Source organism: Peromyscus californicus, unplaced genomic scaffold (genome assembly GCF_007827085.1).
Source record: "Peromyscus californicus insignis strain IS unplaced genomic scaffold, ASM782708v3 Scaffold_17__1_contigs__length_78620276, whole genome shotgun sequence".
In the NCBI taxonomy this organism is placed as follows: Eukaryota; Metazoa; Chordata; class Mammalia; order Rodentia; family Cricetidae; genus Peromyscus; species Peromyscus californicus.
This window is the reverse complement of record NW_026294469.1, coordinates 54,655,207-54,676,240: the sequence shown is the minus strand read 5'-3', so window position 1 is coordinate 54,676,240 and position 21,034 is coordinate 54,655,207. Positions and strand designations below refer to the sequence as shown.

The following is a 21,034-nucleotide window of genomic DNA, read 5'->3' as shown; positions in this document are numbered from 1 at the left end:
GCTTACTAACCTTGGCACTTTCGGTAGCTTTTCTCCCATCGATCCGATCTGTTCTGTCATTTTGGCTTTGAATGTGTGCTGTGTCCCAGTAACCAAAACCAAAAATAACAAATTACGCAAGATGGATTTTTTTTGTCTCTTGCACAATGCTGTCAGGTGTCCTTGGCTCTCTTGATGATTGCACTACCTTGGGGTATTGATCTACCCACCACCCAATGTGAATTCTCTCACTGATGTTATAAAATGTCTGACAAAATCAGGCTCCTAGTTTGAGGGTACAGTCCACCCTGGCAGGTAAGCCACAGTGGCAAGAATACGAGGTAGCTGGTCACATATGTCCAGAGCTGGGAGTCGGAGATTTATGGGCATGATTTCTCCTTTCCTTTTAGTCTTGGACTGCATGCTTTGAACAGTGCCACCCACATTCAGAGGAGATTTTTCTCACTCCGTTAAACCTTCCTGGAAATGTGATCATGCACAGGCTCAGAGGCTTGGCTCATAGACGATTCTAAATCCTGTCAAGTTGACAAGACTAGCCATCATAGCAGATACTGACTTCCCATTCTGCCACCATAGCTACACACACCCATCTCATGGAAAGGTGAGAGGAAGGTGGAGAACATGTACCTTGCCATTTAAGGACACTGCCTGAAAATCAAAAATTCTTATGATTTCTGGCATCCTGTTGGTCAATGTAAGTCACAAGAGCACCCCAAGAATGGGAGAGAGGCTGGGACACATGGCTTCCAACTGACAACTTACAAACCTAGCTGGAATTGGGGTTTCTGTCCCTGTAGAAAGGGGGCACAGGAGAACTTGATCATTCTGGGGTCATTGGTTGAAGAGAATCAAGCTGTTTTCCCTTTCACTTAGCATAATGTCTTCAAAGTATATGTTATATATTTATATGTTACATATGTTATAGTGTGTTGGGATATGTTTGTTAAGACTGAATGATTCTCCTGCCCCCTTTTCCCACCCTCCCTCTGTCTCTGTCTTTCTCTGTATCTCTGTCTCTGTCTCTGTCTCTCTTGTCTCTGTCTCTCTGTCTCTGTCTCTGTCTCTGTCTCTGTCTCTGTCTCTCTCTCTCTCTCTCTCTCTCTCTCTCTGTGTGTGTGTGTGTGTGTGTGTGTGTGTGTGTGTGTGTGTGAACATTTTGTTTATCCTCATATCAGGGGTCATCCAGGTTCCTATCTTTGGGACATTGTGACTAGCGCTGCAGTGAACACTGATATACAGTATGCACTTTGAGCAAGTCTTTCTCTCCTCTTGAAGAGGCGTGTTAGGATGTAAAGTAACTGTGGCATTGTCCTCATTTGGTCTTGACCATCAGTTGTGCACACACCGCCAAGTTCATTACGATACTCGTACTTTTGTTGGCAAGGCTTGTAATAATAAGCTTAACAAAATCGACCAGTAGATAGGGAGGTGAGGGGTGTTTCTTGGTTTTGTCTTGAATTTATGCTTAAGGGCTGCAGTATGAAATACGGGACTGTGACATTGGCTTGGGAGCAGCACTCACTGGTCAAATCCTGTTAAAAGGCAGAACCAAGTATGCCCAGATGGGAAGTGAATCATCTTATTTGCTTCTGTTCTCAGGGCTTTGGTGTGCAAGGCACTGCAGTAGCCTATGAATGTGGGCAAGGCTCAGTAAAGATTTCAACAGAAGGAAAAAGTTAAAAGGGAAAAGGAAAGCTCTCCTTGCTTCAGGGAACTTTACAGAGAAATTCAGACCCACTTTAAAACACCGAGCCCTTCAAAATGAGCCCCAAGGGACCTCATCTGTGCACTCCCTGGAAGAGGCTGTTTATATGCTTTCTTCTCAGGCGAACCACAGCCTGGGTAGCATGAGGAACATAAATTATGCAAACTCTTGCGTTTTTGGTTTTTGTGTGTATTTAGGGTTTTGTTTTGGTTTTTTGTTGTTGTTTTTCTTTGCTTTGCTTTTTTTGTTTGTTTTGTTTTAAGGCTCATCTATCCTCACTTAGGACAAAGGAACTGTGAGGAAGTCCTATCTCTGCTGCCTTTAGAAACCATTTCAGTGTGACTCTCACCTGGAGGGAAATTGCAGACTACAGGAGTTCATTAACACTTGGAAATTCCGGGCCTGGACAATGTCATCTACTGATGGGAACTTCCATTAGCTCTCTGGTTTACTCTCCCAGAGTCTTGAACTCTTGGTCCAATTTTCCAAAACGAATATACTTCTCACAGTAGTGGGCAAATGCTATTCATTGGACTGCCTGGGATTGGGGAGGAACAGGGATGAAACTTCTCAGAAGACTCTCAACTCACCTTGCCTGTCTTCTCACCTCAATTTTCTTCCATAACTGGTGTAAGCCTTGTAAATCTTGCTGAGGTTCTACGGGATGGGTGACATTGTTTCTCTGTTGTAACCACCTCTGAAAGCACTTGGTTGTAAAGTATCTCATTCTCCACCATCATTCCCATCCTTTCTTCAATTAGATCCACTCCTGTACTGTGCTTTGGAGGGACAGTGGTCTCCTAAGTCCTTGGGATATGGAGTCACAAGTTTACTTCTTAGTATTACTTGGAGTTAGCTTGTGACAGAAAGAGGGGATACAAATTGTACTTTGCTGCCAAAATGAAATCAGAAGTTTATTTCTTTCTCCTACTCCATTTTGGTTTTGGAAGACGAAACATGTCTGCCTTTAAGAAGTGGGAGAAAGGTCAGCCGCCAGCACCCAGAGGTACTCACTACCTGGGAACCTGCTGGCTGTGGTGGCCTGGGAATCAAGCAGGTGTTCTTCATTCTCTTTCCTGTCCTATATCCCCAATCCCCAGTCTCCTCCCCAGCCTGCAACAGACCATCTGAAGGGCCTGTCTTTTCTCTCTGCCTCCATTCCCTGAGGAATCCTTAGAACCTAAGGGCAGACCCAGTGTTTGTACCTCGCTCCATCCCTCTGTATCAGCTACCGATACCCAGAGGCACTGTCTTACCTGGGAACCCACTGGAAACACTGCCTTGGAAATCGGGTCTTCATTCTCCTTTCTGTCCTCCATCTTCAATATCCCAGTTTCATCCCAGGCACTGCAGCAGACCACTAGCAGAGACCTGACTTCTCTCTGTGTCCTTGTTCCCTGGGGACTCCAAAGGACCTTGTAGCAGACCCACCTTCCTTTCTATAGATCCTCTCAGCACCCACCCCTTCTAACCTATCCCCATTCCTTTGTGTCAACACCCTAAGAACATCCTCTATTTGGGACCCTGAGGCACAGGGGCTTAGAAGCATTACCTAACAGGAAACCACACCTACCACACTCTTCCAAGATCCAGAGAGGGCAATTGAAACCAAGGAATGGGATATACACCCAACAAAGACCAGACCAAATATCAATACCCAGAACTATAATCAGCTCAAACCAAGTTGGCTAGACAGCATAAAAATACAAATAATAACATCCAGGGCAATATGTCTCCACCAGAACCTATCAACCCTATGACAGTAGGTCCTGAGAGATGCAATATAGCTGAAGCCCAAAGCAAGGACTTCAAAATAGCTATTATGAATATGTCCAAGAACCTTAAAGAGGATGTGAATAAGTCAATTCACAACCTCAGAGGCAAGCCTTACCAACAGAATATAGGAAATGGAAGAGAGAATTTCAGTCATGGAAGACAAGGTAGAAGAAATGGATACCTCGGTCAAAGAAAATGTTAAATTAAAAAAAAATCCTGGTACAAAACATCCAGGGAATCTGGGACACTTTGAAAGGACCAAATCTAAGAATAATAGGAATAGAAGAAGGAGAAGAAACCCAGGTCAAAGGCACAGAAAATATCTAAGAAAATCATAGAAGAAAAATCATTCCCTAACCTAAAGAATGGGATGCCTATCAAGGTACAAGAAGCATACCGAACACCAAATAGACTGGACCAGAAAAGAGAGTCCCCATGACACATAAATAATCAAAACACTAAAAATACAGTACAAAGAAATAGCATTGAAAGCTAGAATGAAAAAAGACAAATGACATAGAAAGGTAGCTCTATTAGAATAACACCTGATTTTTCAGTGGAGACTCTAAAAACCTGAAGGAAAGAAATTCTACAAACTCTAAGAGACCATGGATACCAGTTCCAACTACTATACACAGCAAAACTATCAATCACAATGACAGAGAAAAATTCCATGATAACCCCAAATTTGAGCAGTATCTATCCACAAATCCTGTTCTACAAATGGTACAAGAAGGAAAACTTCAATCTGAAGAGGTTAACACCACCCAAGCAAACACAGGAATAAATAATCCCAGATCAGCAAATCAAAAGGGGGGAAGGGGAGACTCACACCAGAACAACAAAATAATGAGAATCAACAAACTCTGCTCATTGACAATGCTAAACATCCATCATTTACGTTTCCCAACTTAAAAAAAAACACACACAGACTAACAGATAGGGTTTGAGAACAGGATCCATCCTTGTGCTTCATCCAAGAAACCCACCTTAACATAAAGGATAGATATCACCTCAGGGAGGCAGGGGAATATGGAAAAAGATATTTCAAGCAAATGGACACAAGAAGTAGGCCAGTGTAGCCATTTTAATGTTTGACAAAATAGACTTCAAACTAAAACTAATCAGAAGAGATAGGGAAGGACACTACAGACTCAAAGAAAAATTTCATCAAGAGGATGTTGCAATTCTAAACATCTATACACCAAACACAATGGCACCCAAGTTCATAAAAGAAACATCACTATAGGTTAAATCACATATTGACCCTGACACTGTGATGGTAGGAGATTTCAATACTTCACTCTTGCCAATAGAGAGTTCACCCAGCCAAAAACTAAAGAGAGAAATTCTGTAGCTAAACGATGTCATAGATCAAATGGACCTGGCAGGTATTTACAGAACATTTCACCCAAACACAAAAGAAAACATCACCTTCTCAGCACCTCACGGAACTTTCTCCAAGATTAACCACATGGACACAAAGCAAGTCTCAACATATACAAAAAAAAAATTGAAATAATACCCTGTAACCTATCTGGCCACCACAGATGAATGCTGGATCTCATCAACAACAGAAAGTTTACAAACTCATGGAAACTGAAACACTCACTACTGAATGAAAAAATGGGTCAAGGAAGAATTAAACAACTTTCTAGGACTAGATGAAAATGAAAGCACAACATACCCAAACTTCTGAGACACAACCAAGGCAGTTCTAAAAGGCAAAATCGTAGCACTTAGTGCCTACGTTTTTAAAAAAATGGAGAGATCTCATATTGGTAACTTAATGGCACACCTGAAAGCTCTGGAACAAAAAGAAGAAATAACACACAAAAGGAGCAGACCACAAGAAATAATCAAACTCAGGATTGAAATAAATAAAATAGAAACAAAAAAAAATACAAAGAACGAAATGAAAAGTTGGTGCTTTGAGAAAATCAATAATATTTGATAAACCCATAGCCAAATTATCTAAACAGCAGAGAGAGAAGACCTCAATTAACAAAATTAGAGATGAGACACCAAAGAAATCCAGAGAATCATAAGGACATACTTTAAAATCCTGTACTCCTCCAAATAGGAAAACCTAGAAGTGGGTAAATATCTTGGTATGTATCACCTACAAGGTTGAATCAAGATCAGATAAGCAGTTTAAACAGATTTATAACCCTTTAGAAGCAATAATTAAAAGACTAAAAAAAAAAATTAAAGCCCAGGGTCAGTACAATTCAGCATAGAATTCTCCCAGACTTTCAAAAAGGAGTTAATGCCAATACTCTGAAATTATTCCATAAAACAGAAAAAGAGGAACATTGCCCACTGTTTTTATGAGGTCACAATTACCCTGATAACTCAACCACATAAAGACCCAAGAAAGAAAGAAAATTACAGAACAATTTTCCTTATTAACATAGATGAACAAATTCTTAATAAAATAATTGCAAACTGAATCCAAGAACACATCAAAAGGATCATCTACTATGACCAAATAGGCTTCATCCCAGAAATGCAGGGGTTGTTCAACTATGTAAATCTCTAAAGATAATTAAACACATAAACAGGCTGAAAGACAAAACCACATGAGCATCTCATTAGATACAAAAAAGACCCTTGACAAAATCCAACATTCCTTCACGATAAAAGTCCTTGAGGGACTAGGAATATAAGGGACACACCTAGACATAATAGAAGCAGTTTGCAGCAAGCCCAGAGTCAATATCAATTAAATGGAGAGAAACTCAAAGCAATTCATCTAAAATCAGGAACAAGACAAGGCTGTCCACTCTCTCCATACCTATTCAATATAGGACTTGAAGCCTTAGCTAGAGCAGTAAGACAACTGAAGGAGAGCAAGGGGGAACAAATAGAAAGGGAGAAGTCAATGCAATCCCCATGAGAATTCCAACAAAGTCACACTGGGTATTCAAACTGCATTTAAGGGCAGGCCCCATGACCAGCAGTAGATGGCCAACACAAAACAAACACAGTGGCATTTTTGGAGGTTTTTTTTTTTAACCATACAGATCTTTTGCTTATATATTATGGTTTCTGATTTGGTTTTTATGGGTTTTCTGTGTGTGCAAATGTGCATGTCTCAGCATCTGTATGTGTTTCTTGTACTTTTTCCTTGTCTCTTGATTACTCTGTTTGTTTGATTTTCCCTATTGTGGTTTGTTTTTTTATTATTATTATTATTATTATTATTATTATTATTATTACTATTATTATGATTATTATTATTTAGATGCCAGTTTGTGTTCTAATGAAAGAGAAATAAAGGGTGTGGATTTGGATGGGTGAGAACGTGAAGAGGACCTGGGAGGAGGTGGGGGAGGGGAAACCACAATGAGAATATATTGTATGAAAGAAAATCTATTTCCAATTTAAAAAGCAGGCAAAAGATAAGTTTCAAGGTGAGAGTAGCCGAGAGAAGTTGCTTTTGCTGTTTGCTTATTGTATTGATAAACCTGTGGCATAACTACTGTTCTGGCCCCCAAACCAGACCTGTGCCAACAACCACCTTTATGATATTGTTCCCGATCTCTGCAGTGGTCCCTTGAGGCCAATAACAGGTATCCATGTTTATCCACAGGGAAGCTGAAACCCAGCAAGTGTAGGAAGCAAGCCTGAAGTTATATCCTTAGCTTACTAAGCGACAGAGCCAGAATTGTAAAATCAGTATTCCTGGATTCAGTTCTGCATTGTCTAAGTAAAGCCTGGCACTGAGGTCTATAAAATGCTGTCAAAACATAGTTCTCTCATAAAGCAGAAAGTCTCTGTATCTGGTACGTGAGTGGGCAGTTATATAAGAGAAAACCCAAGCAGATCTTGGGGAAACTACAATAAGTGTTTAAATATTTGTCTACTACCTCAATTGACCTTTCGAGGTCCTTTCCAGCCCTCTGATTCTATGGATTTTGCTAAGAGCTATAGTCTAATATAATGACCAGCAAACAGCCTGATGGCCTTATCTTTACTTATCTTCATCTTGTAATTTCATTTTTCCCTTCCAAATGTATGAGCGTGCACACACATGTGCATGCACACACACACACACACACACACACACACACGCACGCACGCACATGCATGCACGCAATACAGACACACCTGACCGATGAAATATGTTTTGGGTTATATAGTTTTTATTTATAATTTTATGCATGTGCTAACTCCCAGGGACACCCAGGGGACCCATCCTTGATTAGCAGATGCTGGTCTTGCTATGTAATAACAATCTAATCACCACTCCCCCTGCCAAGAAATGAGAAAAGCATCCTCATTTGGAAACCCAGCTATAACACATGAAGTGGATTAAGAAGGGCTGTCTCCCCAGAGTCCCTGTAAGCATTCCTCATTGTAGTTTGTTTTTCTTCAAGATAAAAACTGCACAGTGGTGTTTGGAGTTCAATCTAACAAGTGCCTGGCTTGCATGACAAGATTTTGCTTGGACTGTCTCAACTTTTTGTACATGTAAATTATGCTGTGAGAAATCTTTGGCATGGTATGGTGTATGTAGCCGGTGTTTATTTTCCTATACTTGAGAATATTTCATTTATTTTTAAATGGCAATCTATGATTGGTGGGTATTTAACATGCAAAAATAATGACGTGTTCCCAGGAACTCTGGGGAAGGTAGGAAGGTGGCCTCACATCCGAGTGCCTCTTTGCTGGAACAGAGAGCTGGACTTGATGATACAATTAAGAAGAACTCCAAGTGCATGTTAGTTCTTAGGCTGGTGTTTAAGTGGCGTGCATTCATCCTGGGACTCAGCGCTTCCCTGGAGCCTTCTGAAACATACCAAATCACTTTGACGTCATTTCATCTTGTAAAAGGTTATCCAAGAAAAAGCTAAGCACTACAATGTGCGTTTGTCAGCCTCGCACTGCAGGGCAGAGACGTGGAGATGCCTGGAGGTTACTGGCCAGCCTTTCTGACCCAGTCCATGAGCCCCAAGTTCGTTAAAACCTTATCTGTATAGCCGGGCGGTGGTGGCGCACGCCTTTAATCCCAGCACTCGGGAGGCAGAGCCAGGCGGATCTCTGTGAGTTCGAGGCCAGCCTGGTCTCCAAAGCGAGTTCCAGGAAAGGAGCAAAGCTACACAGAGAAACCTTGTCTCGAAAAACCAAAAAAAAAAAAAAAAAAAAAACCTTATCTGTAAAGAAATGCATACATACATAAATTACAACCAAGGAAGATACTTGATATCAGCCCCTAGCCTCTGTGTGTATGTGCATGTATTTGTGTGTGTGCATGTATATGTGTGTGTATGTATGTGTGTGTGTATGTGTGTGTGTGTGTGTGTGTGTGTGTGTGTGTGTGCAAACCACAAACTACCTCCCTCCTCCTTAAAAGAAATAATGGAAGCAGAAAAAAAACCTGTTTTCACAACCCAGAGCCTTTCAAATGATCAAAACCCGGACAGTACCCAAGTGTGATGTCTTGAATGAAGAGAGCGCGTGAGAGCAGGGATGGTACCATCTGTTACGATCTTTCAAATGTCTTAGTATGTCAGCTGTACCTAAGCTGTAGCACTTGCATAGAAGAAGAAGAAGAAGAAGAAGAAGAAGAAGAAGAAGAAGAAGAAGAAGAAGAAGAAGAAGAAGAAGAAGAAGAAGAAGAAAACAACCTCATGCTTAGCCGCTGTTAGACCTGAGTATCAAAAACATATGTTTCCCCCTCCACCCACCCTTCTCATGGATCACTTCAGTATCAAAACAGCGAGAGTTCTGCTCTTCTTCTCACGGCTGTCTAAAGAGCAACTACAAGTATCTCAGTAGGTAATAACCATAAAGTTTTAATGGACTGCTCTATAGAGCAGGCGTTCTTTTGGGTTGCAGGCAGCTTGGACTGCTTTCTAAACTGTGGAAAGCTCGGTTGAGTGTCAGTTCCATAGAAACGTCAAGGTGGATCCTCAAGTCATCACCGTTAATGTGTTCCACATGGGCTTCCCTCAGAGTGAGATATTTTAGTTGGAGATGTTGGGAAATTATGTCTCATTATGTCATTCATAGCGATACTGTAAACTGTCACTGCGGAACATTCCGGCACAGTGGTCATTGGCTGTTTGTATGAAGCCCCACTTCCCTTAATGAAAGAATCGATGTAAGCCCCTCTCATATAACCTCGACTACATTGTGGCAAGGGTTACCACTTGAGTCGGTGGTCCTCAAGCAGTCCTGAGTCAATGATCTTCAGGCTGCTTGAACCTGGGGGTAGTCTGTTAACCCTGGTGGAACTGTTGGATAGTGGGGAGAGGGCTATCACAAGCCTATGTATTAGTGTTGTGTCACGAAAGGGATTCACCCCTACTCAGGGCCCCTCCCACAAAAAAAGGGCAAAGTCACATGACCTCCCCATGGAAAAAAAGAAATGCCTACTTACAGTGCCAAGCTCTCAATGCATGGTTCTGACAGGGGTGCCACATGCAATGCTAGTCAATGATAAAAGTTGTTGCCTGGCTGGGTGGGTAGTTAGTCTCCTTCTAATAAAATATGAAGAAGAAGAAATAATAGAACAAGTTTATCCATTTGCGGGGAGACAAGACAGGCAGGGGGAAAAATGGGTGGGGAGAGTGAACATTTATCTTTTTGCTCAACTCTGTTTCAAGAACATCCTGACACCATTTCTTTGTGTGTGTGTGTGTGTGTGTGTGTGTGTGTGTGTGTGTGTTTTGCCTACATCCTTCCCTGTGTATTACCTGAGTGCTTGGTGCCTTTGGAGGCCAGAAAAGAGCGTTAGATCCCCTGAAACTGGAGTGGATGTGAGTTGCTATGTGGACGCTGGGAATCAAGCCCAGGTCTTCTAGAAGAACAGTGGTGCTCTTAATCTCTAGCTCATTGATTTTCATAGCTACCTTGTGTGCTTCTGAAGCCAGATAGCTGCCACAGCTGGCCTCCCTGTGAGAGACACTGCAAGAGGAGATGAAATGAGATGCCAAACCCAACACAACTTCAGATTCTCTTGCAAATATGACTTTGTATGACTTTTAAGAAGTTTTACAAAGATTTAGAGAGTACACACCTAATAACATTTTGTAAACCTTACGTTTTTAGAAGAGATTACTAAAGTTTCTTCCATAAACAGTAATTCATTAGTCAGACAAATCATGTGAGTTGATTTGACCAATATTATAGACTGTACAAATTATCTTTATTTTTATTTTTATTGAAAATAGATTTTTTTCATACAATATCTCCTTGTAATGATTTCCCCCCCCTCCTCCCATTTCCTCCCCATCTCCCCTCTCATCTGCATCCACCCCCTCTCTGTCTCTCCTTAGAAAACAAATAGGCATCTAAGAAATCATAATAAAATAAGTCAAAACCAAACAAGTTGGAATAGGACTAAACATCTAAACAAGAAAAAGAGACAAAGAAAAAGCACAAGGAACACATATAGACACATATGTTCACACACACAGGGCATATAGACACACATGTTCACACACACAGGAATCCCATGGAAACCCCAAACCAGAAGCCATAATGTATACACAAATGATCTGTAAGGTTTAAAAAGGTGGGGGAGAGGGTGGGCGATTGGGGGCTGACAACATTATTAGACAAAGAACCTCCAAAGATGCCATGGAGTTTATTTTCTGTCAGCCATCTATTACTGGACATAGAACAGTCTACCCTTAAGAGTGGTTGGTTTCCCCAGAGAGACTCTGTTGAGAAAACTAATTTTTGATTTGCAAGTGGATATCGGTTGTAAATATCTTTTGAGTTTAGGGATGGGGGCACGTGTCCACTTCTCTTTTCAGCTCTAGGACCCCATCTGGTGCAGATCCATTCATGCTGCCTCAGTGTTCATATGTCCACTGAACACTGTTGTGTCTAGAAAGCCTTGATTCCTTGCTGCCCTCCATCCCTCTGGCTCTTAGATTCTTTCCACTTCCTCTTTCACTGGGGATGAGGCCTGAGGGGAGGGATTTGATGGAGACAACCCATTTAGAGCTGAGTGTTCAAGGTCTCTCACTCTCTGCCCATGGTCTGTGGGTCTCTGTATTTGTTCCCACCCTTTGTGTAGTTGATAAAAAAAAATCTTTTCCCATTCTGTAGCTTCCTTTGTCCTAATAATGGTGTCCCTTGCCATACAGAAACTTTTCAGTTTCATGCGGTCTCATTTATTAGTTGTTGTTCTTAGTTCCTGTGCTAACCCTGTTCTGTTCAAAAAGTATTTTCCAGTGAATTCAAGACTATTTCATAATTTGTCTTCTAGCAGGTCAGTGTATCTGTTTTTGTGTTGCAGTCTTTGATTCATTTAGAATAGAGTTTTGTGCAAGGTGACAAATATGGACCCATGTGCGTTCTTCTATATGCAGCCATCCAGCTTGACCAGCACCATTTGTTGAATATAATGACTTTTTTTTCAGTGTGTATTTCTGACTTCTTTATCAAAGATCAGGTATCCATGGGTGTATAGACTTATGTATGGGTCTACAATTCTATTCCATTGATCAACATGTCTGTTTTTGTGCCAATACCATGCTGTTTTTAGTATTATTGCTCTGTAGTATAATTTGATAGCCATGATAATGATACCTCCAGCAGTTCTTTTATCATTCAGGAATATTTTAACTATCCTGTATTTTTTTATGTTTCCATATAAAGCTGAAAATAGTCCTTCCAAGTTCTATGAAGAATTGTGTTCGAATTTGGATGGGGAATTCATTGGATCTGTAGATTGCTTTTGGTAGGATGGCCATTTTACTATATTTATCCTTCTGATCCATGAGCATGGGAGATCTTTCTATCTTCTGATATCTTCTTCATTTTCTCTCTTCAGTGTCTTTAAAGTTTTTACCATACAAATCTTCTACTTGCTTGATTAGAGTTACCCTAAGATTTTTTTTTATTATTCGAGGCTATTGTGAAGGTGTTGTATCCCTAATTTCTTTCTCAGTCTCTAATTTGTATATAGGAAGACTACCAATTTTTATGTGTTAAATATGTATCTGGCTACTTTGCTGAAAGTGTTTATTAGCTATAGGAGTTTAGGGTGGAATGTTCTATGTTATCAGCTGTAGGAGTTTCCTGGTGGAATTTTTAGAGTCACTTATATATACTATCTTATTCTGCAAATAAAGGTAATTTGACTTCTTCCTTTCCCATCTGTATCCTCTTGATCTCCTTTGGTTGTCTTATTGTTCTAGCTAGGACTTCAAATTCTATATTGAATAGGTATGAAGAAAGTGGGCAGCCTTGTCTTGTTTCTGATTTTAGATGAATTGCTTTGAGTTTCTCTCCATTTAAGTTGATGTTGGCTTTGGGCTTGCTGTAATTCACCTTTATTATGTATGTCCCTTGTATCCCTAGTCTCTCCAGGATTTTTATCATTAAGGAAGGATAAATTTAAACCTGTAAAATTCTTTTTAGACAGAGGCCTTCTCTAACCTCGTTGATGGTTTCTGGACTCAGATGATGCCTGTTGTTTTTCTTTTATTTTCTTTCTCCCTTAGAGACAGGGTCTCGTGTAGTTCAGCCTCACTTGGAGCTCACTATGTAGCAAAGGTTACTTGAACTTTTGATTCCCTTGCCTCCACCTCCTGAGTGCTGAGTGATGGTATTATAGACAGGCAACACTCACCTAGGTTTTTGTGTGTGTATGTGTGGTTTGGAGGTTTTAAATTCTGGGCTTTGTGCATATTAAACATGCCTCCTCTCCAAATAATGCCTCCTTTTTCCATTCAGTAGTTTGTGCTTCTTCATCTACCTCAGCATCAAGTAGCCTATTACTATGGTCTAATAAGGTGCAATCCCTAGCTGATGGATGTATTTAACTTACACATATAGAAAATGCGATGAAACGCAGCATAGCACTGCAAACAGAGTAACCTTAAGTCTAATTTCTTTTAGCATTGAAAAAGAAGTTGACTTTTAAAATTATAGTTTAGCTTTTATAGTAAACTGGAAGTATCATGGTATAATCTTGAGATTGACAGAGTCACTGAATGTTGATTTATCCTCTGCCTCAGTGTAGGACGCTGCAAAAGGTAAAATCTTATGTGGACCCTGGCAGGGAAAGGAAGACATTATTGTTTGAATGTGAAATGTTTCCCTCAGGCCCATGGTATCTGGGTAGGCAGTGGAGCCTTTAGGAGGTGAGACCTAGCTGAGAGAAGTCAATGGAGACATACCTTCAAGTTATAGTCCAGCTTTGCTTTGGGTCCTGACTCAGGCTACATGTCTGTAGCCAAAAATGTGACAACTTCGTGTTGCCCTGCCACAGTCACGTCTTCTGTGCCACTGTGGATTGGACCCATGAGCAAATAAAGCTTTACTCCTCTAAGGTAGTCCTCTCAGATACTGGGTCACAGCGATGGAAATGGTAATGCGAAAGGGGGCTGATGGAAGCAGGAGACAGAGAGGCAGAGAGCATGCTGATCTCCACTAGCAATGGCTGTATTTGCTCTTTCATGGAAAGTGAGGAACTCAGTAATCATGTAGATCCATTTACTGTGCTTCCATTCCCCTAATTACCATAGTAACTGCATCCAAATGCATCCTAAGCCTTATAAGACAATGTGACTATTTTTGCTTTGTAGAAATTAAGACTAAAAACCTCTTATGTGAGTGTAGATAGTTACCATTTATGGTGCTATGATCCCTTCCTGTGGGTTTAAGTTTCCATCCGATAAGACTCCTCATTAGACTGAAGGGCTCATGCTATGTCTTACAGAGCAGCAGAGCTGGTGACTAATTCTTTGTTTTATCAGAAATATCTTCAGTTCTTCATTCTTGAAGGAGATTTTCACTGGATTTAGGACTCTTGGTTGACAGGAATGTTTTTGCAGCTCTTAAACGATGCCATACAACTGTCTTCTGGATTACTCATAGCTTACTTTTTTAGTTAAAAAACTGTGGCCTTTAAATCTGTGTAGTATGTGTGTGTGTGTGTGTGTGTGTGTGTGTGTGTGTGTGTGTGTGTGTGTGTGTGTGTGTGTGTGTTCTTAGCTTATATGGTGCTTGATACGCTTCTTTAATCAGTAAATTTGTTTCACTAAATTTTGGGAATTTTCAACAATTCTTTCATGCCTATTCTACTTCATTTCACTACTTCCCCTTTGGTAGTACGATAGACCTCTGATACTGGCCACATGTCCCTAAATCTGAATCTTCATTCACTGTTCAAATATTTGTCTTTCTTCTACAGATTGGATAATTACTGTTTATATGTTTACTAATTCACTATTTTTTTTAAAGATAGTGTCTCACTTTGTAGCCCACGTTGGCCTTGAACTTAGGATCCAACTGCCTCAGCTTCCCAAGTCCTAGAGTTATGAGTGTGCACCATCATGCCCAGTTAATTAATTCAGTGTTCTTTCCTACATCATCTCTCCGTTTTTTCTGTTAAATACATATGGCAGAACTTGTTTGGGGTTTTGCGGTTTCTTTTTCAATATTTAGATAGGTTTTATAGTTTTAGAATTTCCATTTTTATAATTTTTCTTTTGTTTATTACTATTATTATTTGAGAAGGGAAAGGGGGAGGGTGCCACACATGTAGATGTCAAAGGACACCTTTCAGGCGTCAGTTCTCTCCTTCTACAATGGGATTCAGGGACTGAACTCAGATTTTCAGGCCGCATGCCAGACACTTTAACCCACTGAGCCATCTGGCTAGTCTTAGAATTTCCCGTCATAAGAGTTTCTGTTTCTTTGCTGAAATTTTTAATTTTTTAATTGGTTACAAGTATATTTTCCTTTATGTCTTTGAACCATGGATAAGGAGCTACTTTGAAGTCAGATTGTTCTGACATCTGGGAGTTGAGTCCTTGATACTCCATTCAGAGAGGATCGCATTTGTACAAGCATCTTCCGGCAACATTGCATCTATACTTGTTTAGAATGTAGATGCTTTCCCGGAGCAGCCAACTTACTGGATCAGATGTAAAGTAGTAGATGTAGGTGGTAGCTCAGGACTTCATCTGCTCCCGCCTGTGGTCCTTCTTCATTTATATACTAAAACTGTATAGTTTTCCAGGGGCAATTAATCTACTTCATAAGACCCAAAGGGTTGGTTTCATATATTATGTGGCAGATCCTGGTATTTGGAAGATATATGGTCATCTGATATTAATATTTTTCTTTTTAACCTCAGAGTGTATTAAAAAACACTCCACCTCTACTTTATATCTGAGGGTTTTTTGGACACATTATGTTTTACAATATCAGTAACTATAAATAACCTTATTTTTCAACCTAGTATTACATCTAAGATGCTTTTTTGTTTGTCTCTTAGGAAAAAATGCTGCAAAGGATATAAATTTGTTCTTGGACAGTGTATTCCAGAAGGTATGTAATTTAATAGATGATTTCATCTCCCCTTTTTGTGACTCATCACTAGGGTCTACAAAGTTTGGATACACATAGAGTGGGTGTTAGCTATAAATACATTATGTATGACTAGTTATGGATATAATCATAATTCTCTTTTTCAACAATTGAATTCTATGTGGTGTGCTCTGTGTGAACCGCCAACATGCTTAGAGTTTGCATCCATGCTTAGCAAACTGTAGTCTCTTCTCTGGCATCACACGCACTAGTTGTAACATGATCCTCTTCCTGAACTCTCTACCTGCTCTCCAGTATGAAGCTTCAAGCCTCTTTAGAGGACTCTAACAATGCTAACCAAATACACAGCCCAGTCCTAAAATTAGAAAGGTTTCAAGCATGGACTGATCCTCTGGGCACATGACTCAGAATAAAGAGACAGCTGGTAGATCACATTGAACAAGATGAACAGATTTTGATTATGTTTTAATGTGCTATTAATAGGATCTTGTTTTTACAGGGAGATTTTGGTCCCAAGTCATACACATGTTTAAAGAATTTTGCCATATATAAAGTACTTAAGCCGGGGGTTGATTCTTATATTACTTATTACTGAGTCCTACAGTCCTTGATGAATAGTGACTACTGCTGTAGTTATTGATAACTTCCATAGGCACAGCAGACATTTAGTGCAGAGACATTCACAGGGGACACTACACAAAGCATCAGTAGACAGAGGCAGGTTCAGGAAAGGACTTGAGCCAGGTCATCATCAAGAAGGCTGCCCAGGGCTTAGGTAGGAAAGGAATGCTGCAAAATATTCGAAGCAAGGTGTTGTCGTGGAAGATTGTCTGAAGAGCAATGGGTTAGTTTGCTTGGGTTGGGTTGGGGACAGGGAATGGGGTGTACAAAATAGCTCTCTTCACTGGTGCCCTAGAAGCTGTGTCTCTCTAGAGGCCTAGGATCCTAGACAAACTAATTCTGTTGCATTATCTCATGGAGCAAAATGTCTTCATCATCTTGAATTAGATGACTCCCTCCTGTTTACTGCTGTCTTCTACAGAAGATGAAAGAAATCGCTAAACCATTGGTGTAACCATGGGAACCATAGGCTCATAGGAGATAGATTCACACATGGTTTTCCATGTGCCCTTGGGTCTCTCTGAACTGAGGAAGCTCTGTGCTGGTTGATTCTGTGGGTGAGAACCAGGCTGGGGGGGGAAATCATGTAAGTTAGAAGAGTCCCATCACACCTCTGATCTTCTCAGTTACCAACTGTATCATTTACATCGCAGCTTGGCAAATAGCAAAGAAAATTAGGTTTAGGCCTTATAAACTTAAGATCCTAAGTAAAGATTTTGTTCAACCTAATTAAAACCGCACGGATACTATATAGGTGCCATTTCTCTAAATGCTAGGTATTAAAGTCTCAAATGCCTTGGCCAAAATCTAGCCTCCCTCACCTTAAAGACAGCCGCAGCTTTGAGTAGTAGCACAAAGAACAGCATAGTGCCAGGAAAGCAGGCCCAAACATTGTTGTCTAGAACTCTTTGCTCTGGTGTTTTCCACCTGAATCGTGTTTAATGTTTATTTGTTTTGGTCTAAGGGAATGAAATGGTGGTTGTATTCATTCTTAACGATATCTTTAGTAAAGAGGTTTCTATCCCTCAAGATTGAAAAGTAAGGCCAGAGCTGATGGAATAGCCTGTTATCCCAGCACTTGGGAGACAGGCAGGAGGATCAAGGGTTTAAGGTCAAGGGGCTGGAGAGATGGCTCAGAGGTTAAAAATGTGGACTGTTTCTTCAGGGAATTGGGGTTTTGTTCCTAGTGGCCACATCAAACAGCTCATAACCACCTGTAATGCCAGCCCCAGGGAATCTAATATCGCTTTTTTGGCCCCTGTGGGCATCCAAACTCATATGCACATTCCCCATACAGGCACATAGACAGATACATAATTAGAAATTATGTATAATAATTAGAGCTACAGAGTGAATCTCTGGGCTACAGTGTAAGACCCTGTCTCAAAAACAAAACAACCAACACAGAAACATCTTAGAATAAATATTTGACTGGGTTTTTGGATATCGGATTTTCAAGGAACCAGGCCACGATACGTGATACCATGATGTTGTGTAAAAACAGCTTAGCCATTTCCCTGAGGAAGCTGCAAAGGAATGATAAAATTTCTCCTTGATATTCTATAATTTAAACACTATGGTGTTAAAATTAACAGTGCTTAAATGCTTTAATATGAAGTTAACACATCTTATGACCCACAATATGAAAGGGAGTAAAGAGAGCTGTGTATAGATACTTATGGATATTCACGAGAGAAGAAATGAATACTCAGGACAACCATAGGCCTCATTTCCATTACTGGCCCCCATGGTCATCTCTGCTCTTCGTAACTGCCTTTCTCCATCATTCATTCCTATTGCTTTTACCCTAATAAATGCCTCCCCTCCCCTACTCATAGTTCTTATTACATGATCAGGTGATCCCTATCCTCATTCCTAATGCATCTAAAATATTGATCCTACCTTAACTGGAATAGTTTTCTGTTGGCTTTAGTCTTGGGTCATAGTATTCATAACCCTAAGACATAACCAAGGGCCCCTTATATTCCATACACACTGGCTTAGCTTCTGCAGACTAACAAAACAATTTCCACTTAGTGTTTAGAACCAGTTGTCTCTGGGCACAGTGACTTCTTTCTTTGGCTCGGGACACAGGCATGAGGAAGCCAGTGCCCTGGCAAGAGCTCAGTGGAATCACTCCTCTCTTTCCTAGAGGGAGCATGCTCCATTTGGAGCTGAGGCAGCTAGGCTGGCAGAGCGTGAGGCCACAGAAGCAGCAGCCCTAAGAGCACAGAGAGAATGTGCAGGATGGGTGGACAGGGAGATGCGCAGTAAATGCAGCAGAATGTGGTGTGGGTGCAACAGCTCCTGTGCGTTGCTAGGCTGAGATTCACCTCGAGGTCCCTCAAATTTCAACAAAGCAGATTATATTCGTGGTGCTGGTCAGCCTCATTCAACTCGGGGAGGCTTAATAGAAAAAGACTGACTTCCTTTCGTGAAGGGCGAACACTGCCAGCTCGCTGTCTATTGGACACTGACTCACAATGCATATGTCCTCCTGAGGGATATTTCACCACACCAAATATTCGGGGACTGTGGCCCAGCTGAGCTGACTTCCAGACCACAGACAGCAAAAAGAGATTAGAATTTCTAAGCAAACCTGCTGATGATGGAAAATACAGGTGTTGCTGCCTCCCATTCATACTCTACAGCCTGTGGGTCCACCTGGCCACCTAACTCTGGAATGAAGTTCTGTTGAAGCTCCCACAGAGCCATCCTCTTAAGTACTTCCTGTGGCCTCTTTACATGGTCACGGTAAGGTTGAGTAGTCGAAATAGAGGACTGCACACCCAAGGTAAGGTCTGGTCCTTTCCAGAAAATGCTTTCTGACTCCTATTATAAGTGAGATAAGGAGATGTTTGGTTGTGTTCATTCTGGCTCAGCAGGTGTGGGATGCGTATCATCTGGGGAAGGAACCATACTGTTAATCCCAGGGGAATCATCCCCTGACAGGTAGGCAAACAGTAGTCATAACTAGAAACAAGGGGCCAGACAAGTAGGAAGAGCTTTTCCTAGTCACTGTCACTTTTCCTAGACACTGTCCCTCATGTAGAATTTAAGCTTACTGTGAAAATACTGTGGTGTGAGTATCAGTATTTTTGTTACTAGTATTTGACAAGAGAGGAGATAGAAATGTCAAGACCCTGAGGTCAAGCTGGGCGTAGTGGCTCATGCTTGTAATCCCAGCACCGGAGAGGCTGGGACAGAAATTCACCCCAGGCTATGGCCAGCTTGGGCTGCATAGCATGACGCTGTGTTTAAACAACTAAACCCGGAGGATCATACAGAGAATGTTCAAGTTGGGCAGGTGAGGAAAAGCGGTTGCTCAATAAAAATGGAAGAACATGTGAGTGACAGAGAAGAGCCTTGTGGGTTTTGATGAGACAAACTAGACCATGTTGGGGGTCAAGAAAGACTTGGCCTTGACAGTGTTGCTGGAAAACTGTCTAGAACAGTGATTCTCAACCTTCCTAATGCTGTGACCCTTTAATACAGTTCCTCATGTCGTGGTGACCCCCAACCATAAAATTATTTCATTGCTCCCTCCTAACTGTCATTCTGCTACTGTTATGAATCGTAAGGTAAGTGTCTGTTATTTCCGATGGTCTTAGACGACCCCTGTGAAAGGGTCGTCTGACCACCGAAGGTTGACGACCACTGCTCTAGGCTTTCAGTTGCAGAGCACTGAGGATAAAGATGGAGGAGCTGGCTGGACTTTATTGGAGGTGAAAACTTGTGTGGAGGTAAGAGGTGTGACTACGACACAGGACAAAGAAAGAGAGTTGAGGCTTTGGAAGTCTTAGGACTCATAAATGACTATGGAAGTTTGGAAAAGTCTCAAGGGCTATAATGCCAGACCACAAATGCAAGACCAAGCAATGGTTTAAAGCTGGTGAGGGCAGGCTGAATACTTCTTGTCTAAACTGCTCAGGGCCAGAAATACTTGGTGTGTCAGAGTTTTGGGATTGGGAAATATTTGCACAGACCTTACTGTTCTGAGCATCTCTAATCTAGAAATCTGAAAGACTTCAAAATCCAAAAAACATCATGGAGTCCAAATGCTTGAAGTTTTCAGATTAGGAATTCTTTGCATATACGGGAAGCCTGGGTTAGTTGAGCAAGGACTGAGCCACACAGAGCTCACCCGTGCAAGGAGGGCCTGGCAGCATTCTATACAGTGGATTTAAAGGTGGAGAATCTTGGTGATGGTGCTGTTTACACAAGAGTCTCGGAGTCTGAATTAGAATAATGCCAAGAGAAATAAAACTGAGACAGAGAAAGCAGATACAATTTAAAGATAGAAGCTGCATGACCAAAAGTGGGCGGGCTCTGGAAAACAAGCATCAGAAATAGAGGACTGCATAAATCATTACCTTTGCTCCATTCAAAAGCCTACAAAGTGGAAAAGACATGAGTCTACAAGATCAAAAGGGAAGAAAGAACAGATATCAGCAACAAAATGTTGGAAGCCAGAGAACAGACCTAGGGGTAGGACGAAGCTTAGGAAAATGGGGAGAATGAAGCCTTAGCCAGCACCAGGGGAGGCTGAGGACAACTGACTTCATACTAAAACAGGCAAGATCACTGGAAATAAAAAAGGGGACTGGGGCAGCCGGGCGGTGGTGGCGC

The 21,034-nt window shown here is 41.1% G+C and overlaps 1 protein-coding gene across 3 annotated transcripts in view; it reads left to right on the top strand.

Annotated features, from left to right (window-relative positions):
* Positions 1 to 21,034, top strand: part of Ccbe1 (collagen and calcium binding EGF domains 1) — a 250,353-nt gene that overhangs the window by 191,319 nt on the left and 38,000 nt on the right. For all 3 annotated transcript variants that reach the window (XM_052742360.1, XM_052742362.1, XM_052742361.1), the window contains one exon: positions 15,732 to 15,784. In XM_052742360.1, the coding sequence (XP_052598320.1) occupies positions 15,732 to 15,784 (53 nt within the window). The remainder of the gene's footprint in view (positions 1 to 15,731; positions 15,785 to 21,034) is intronic.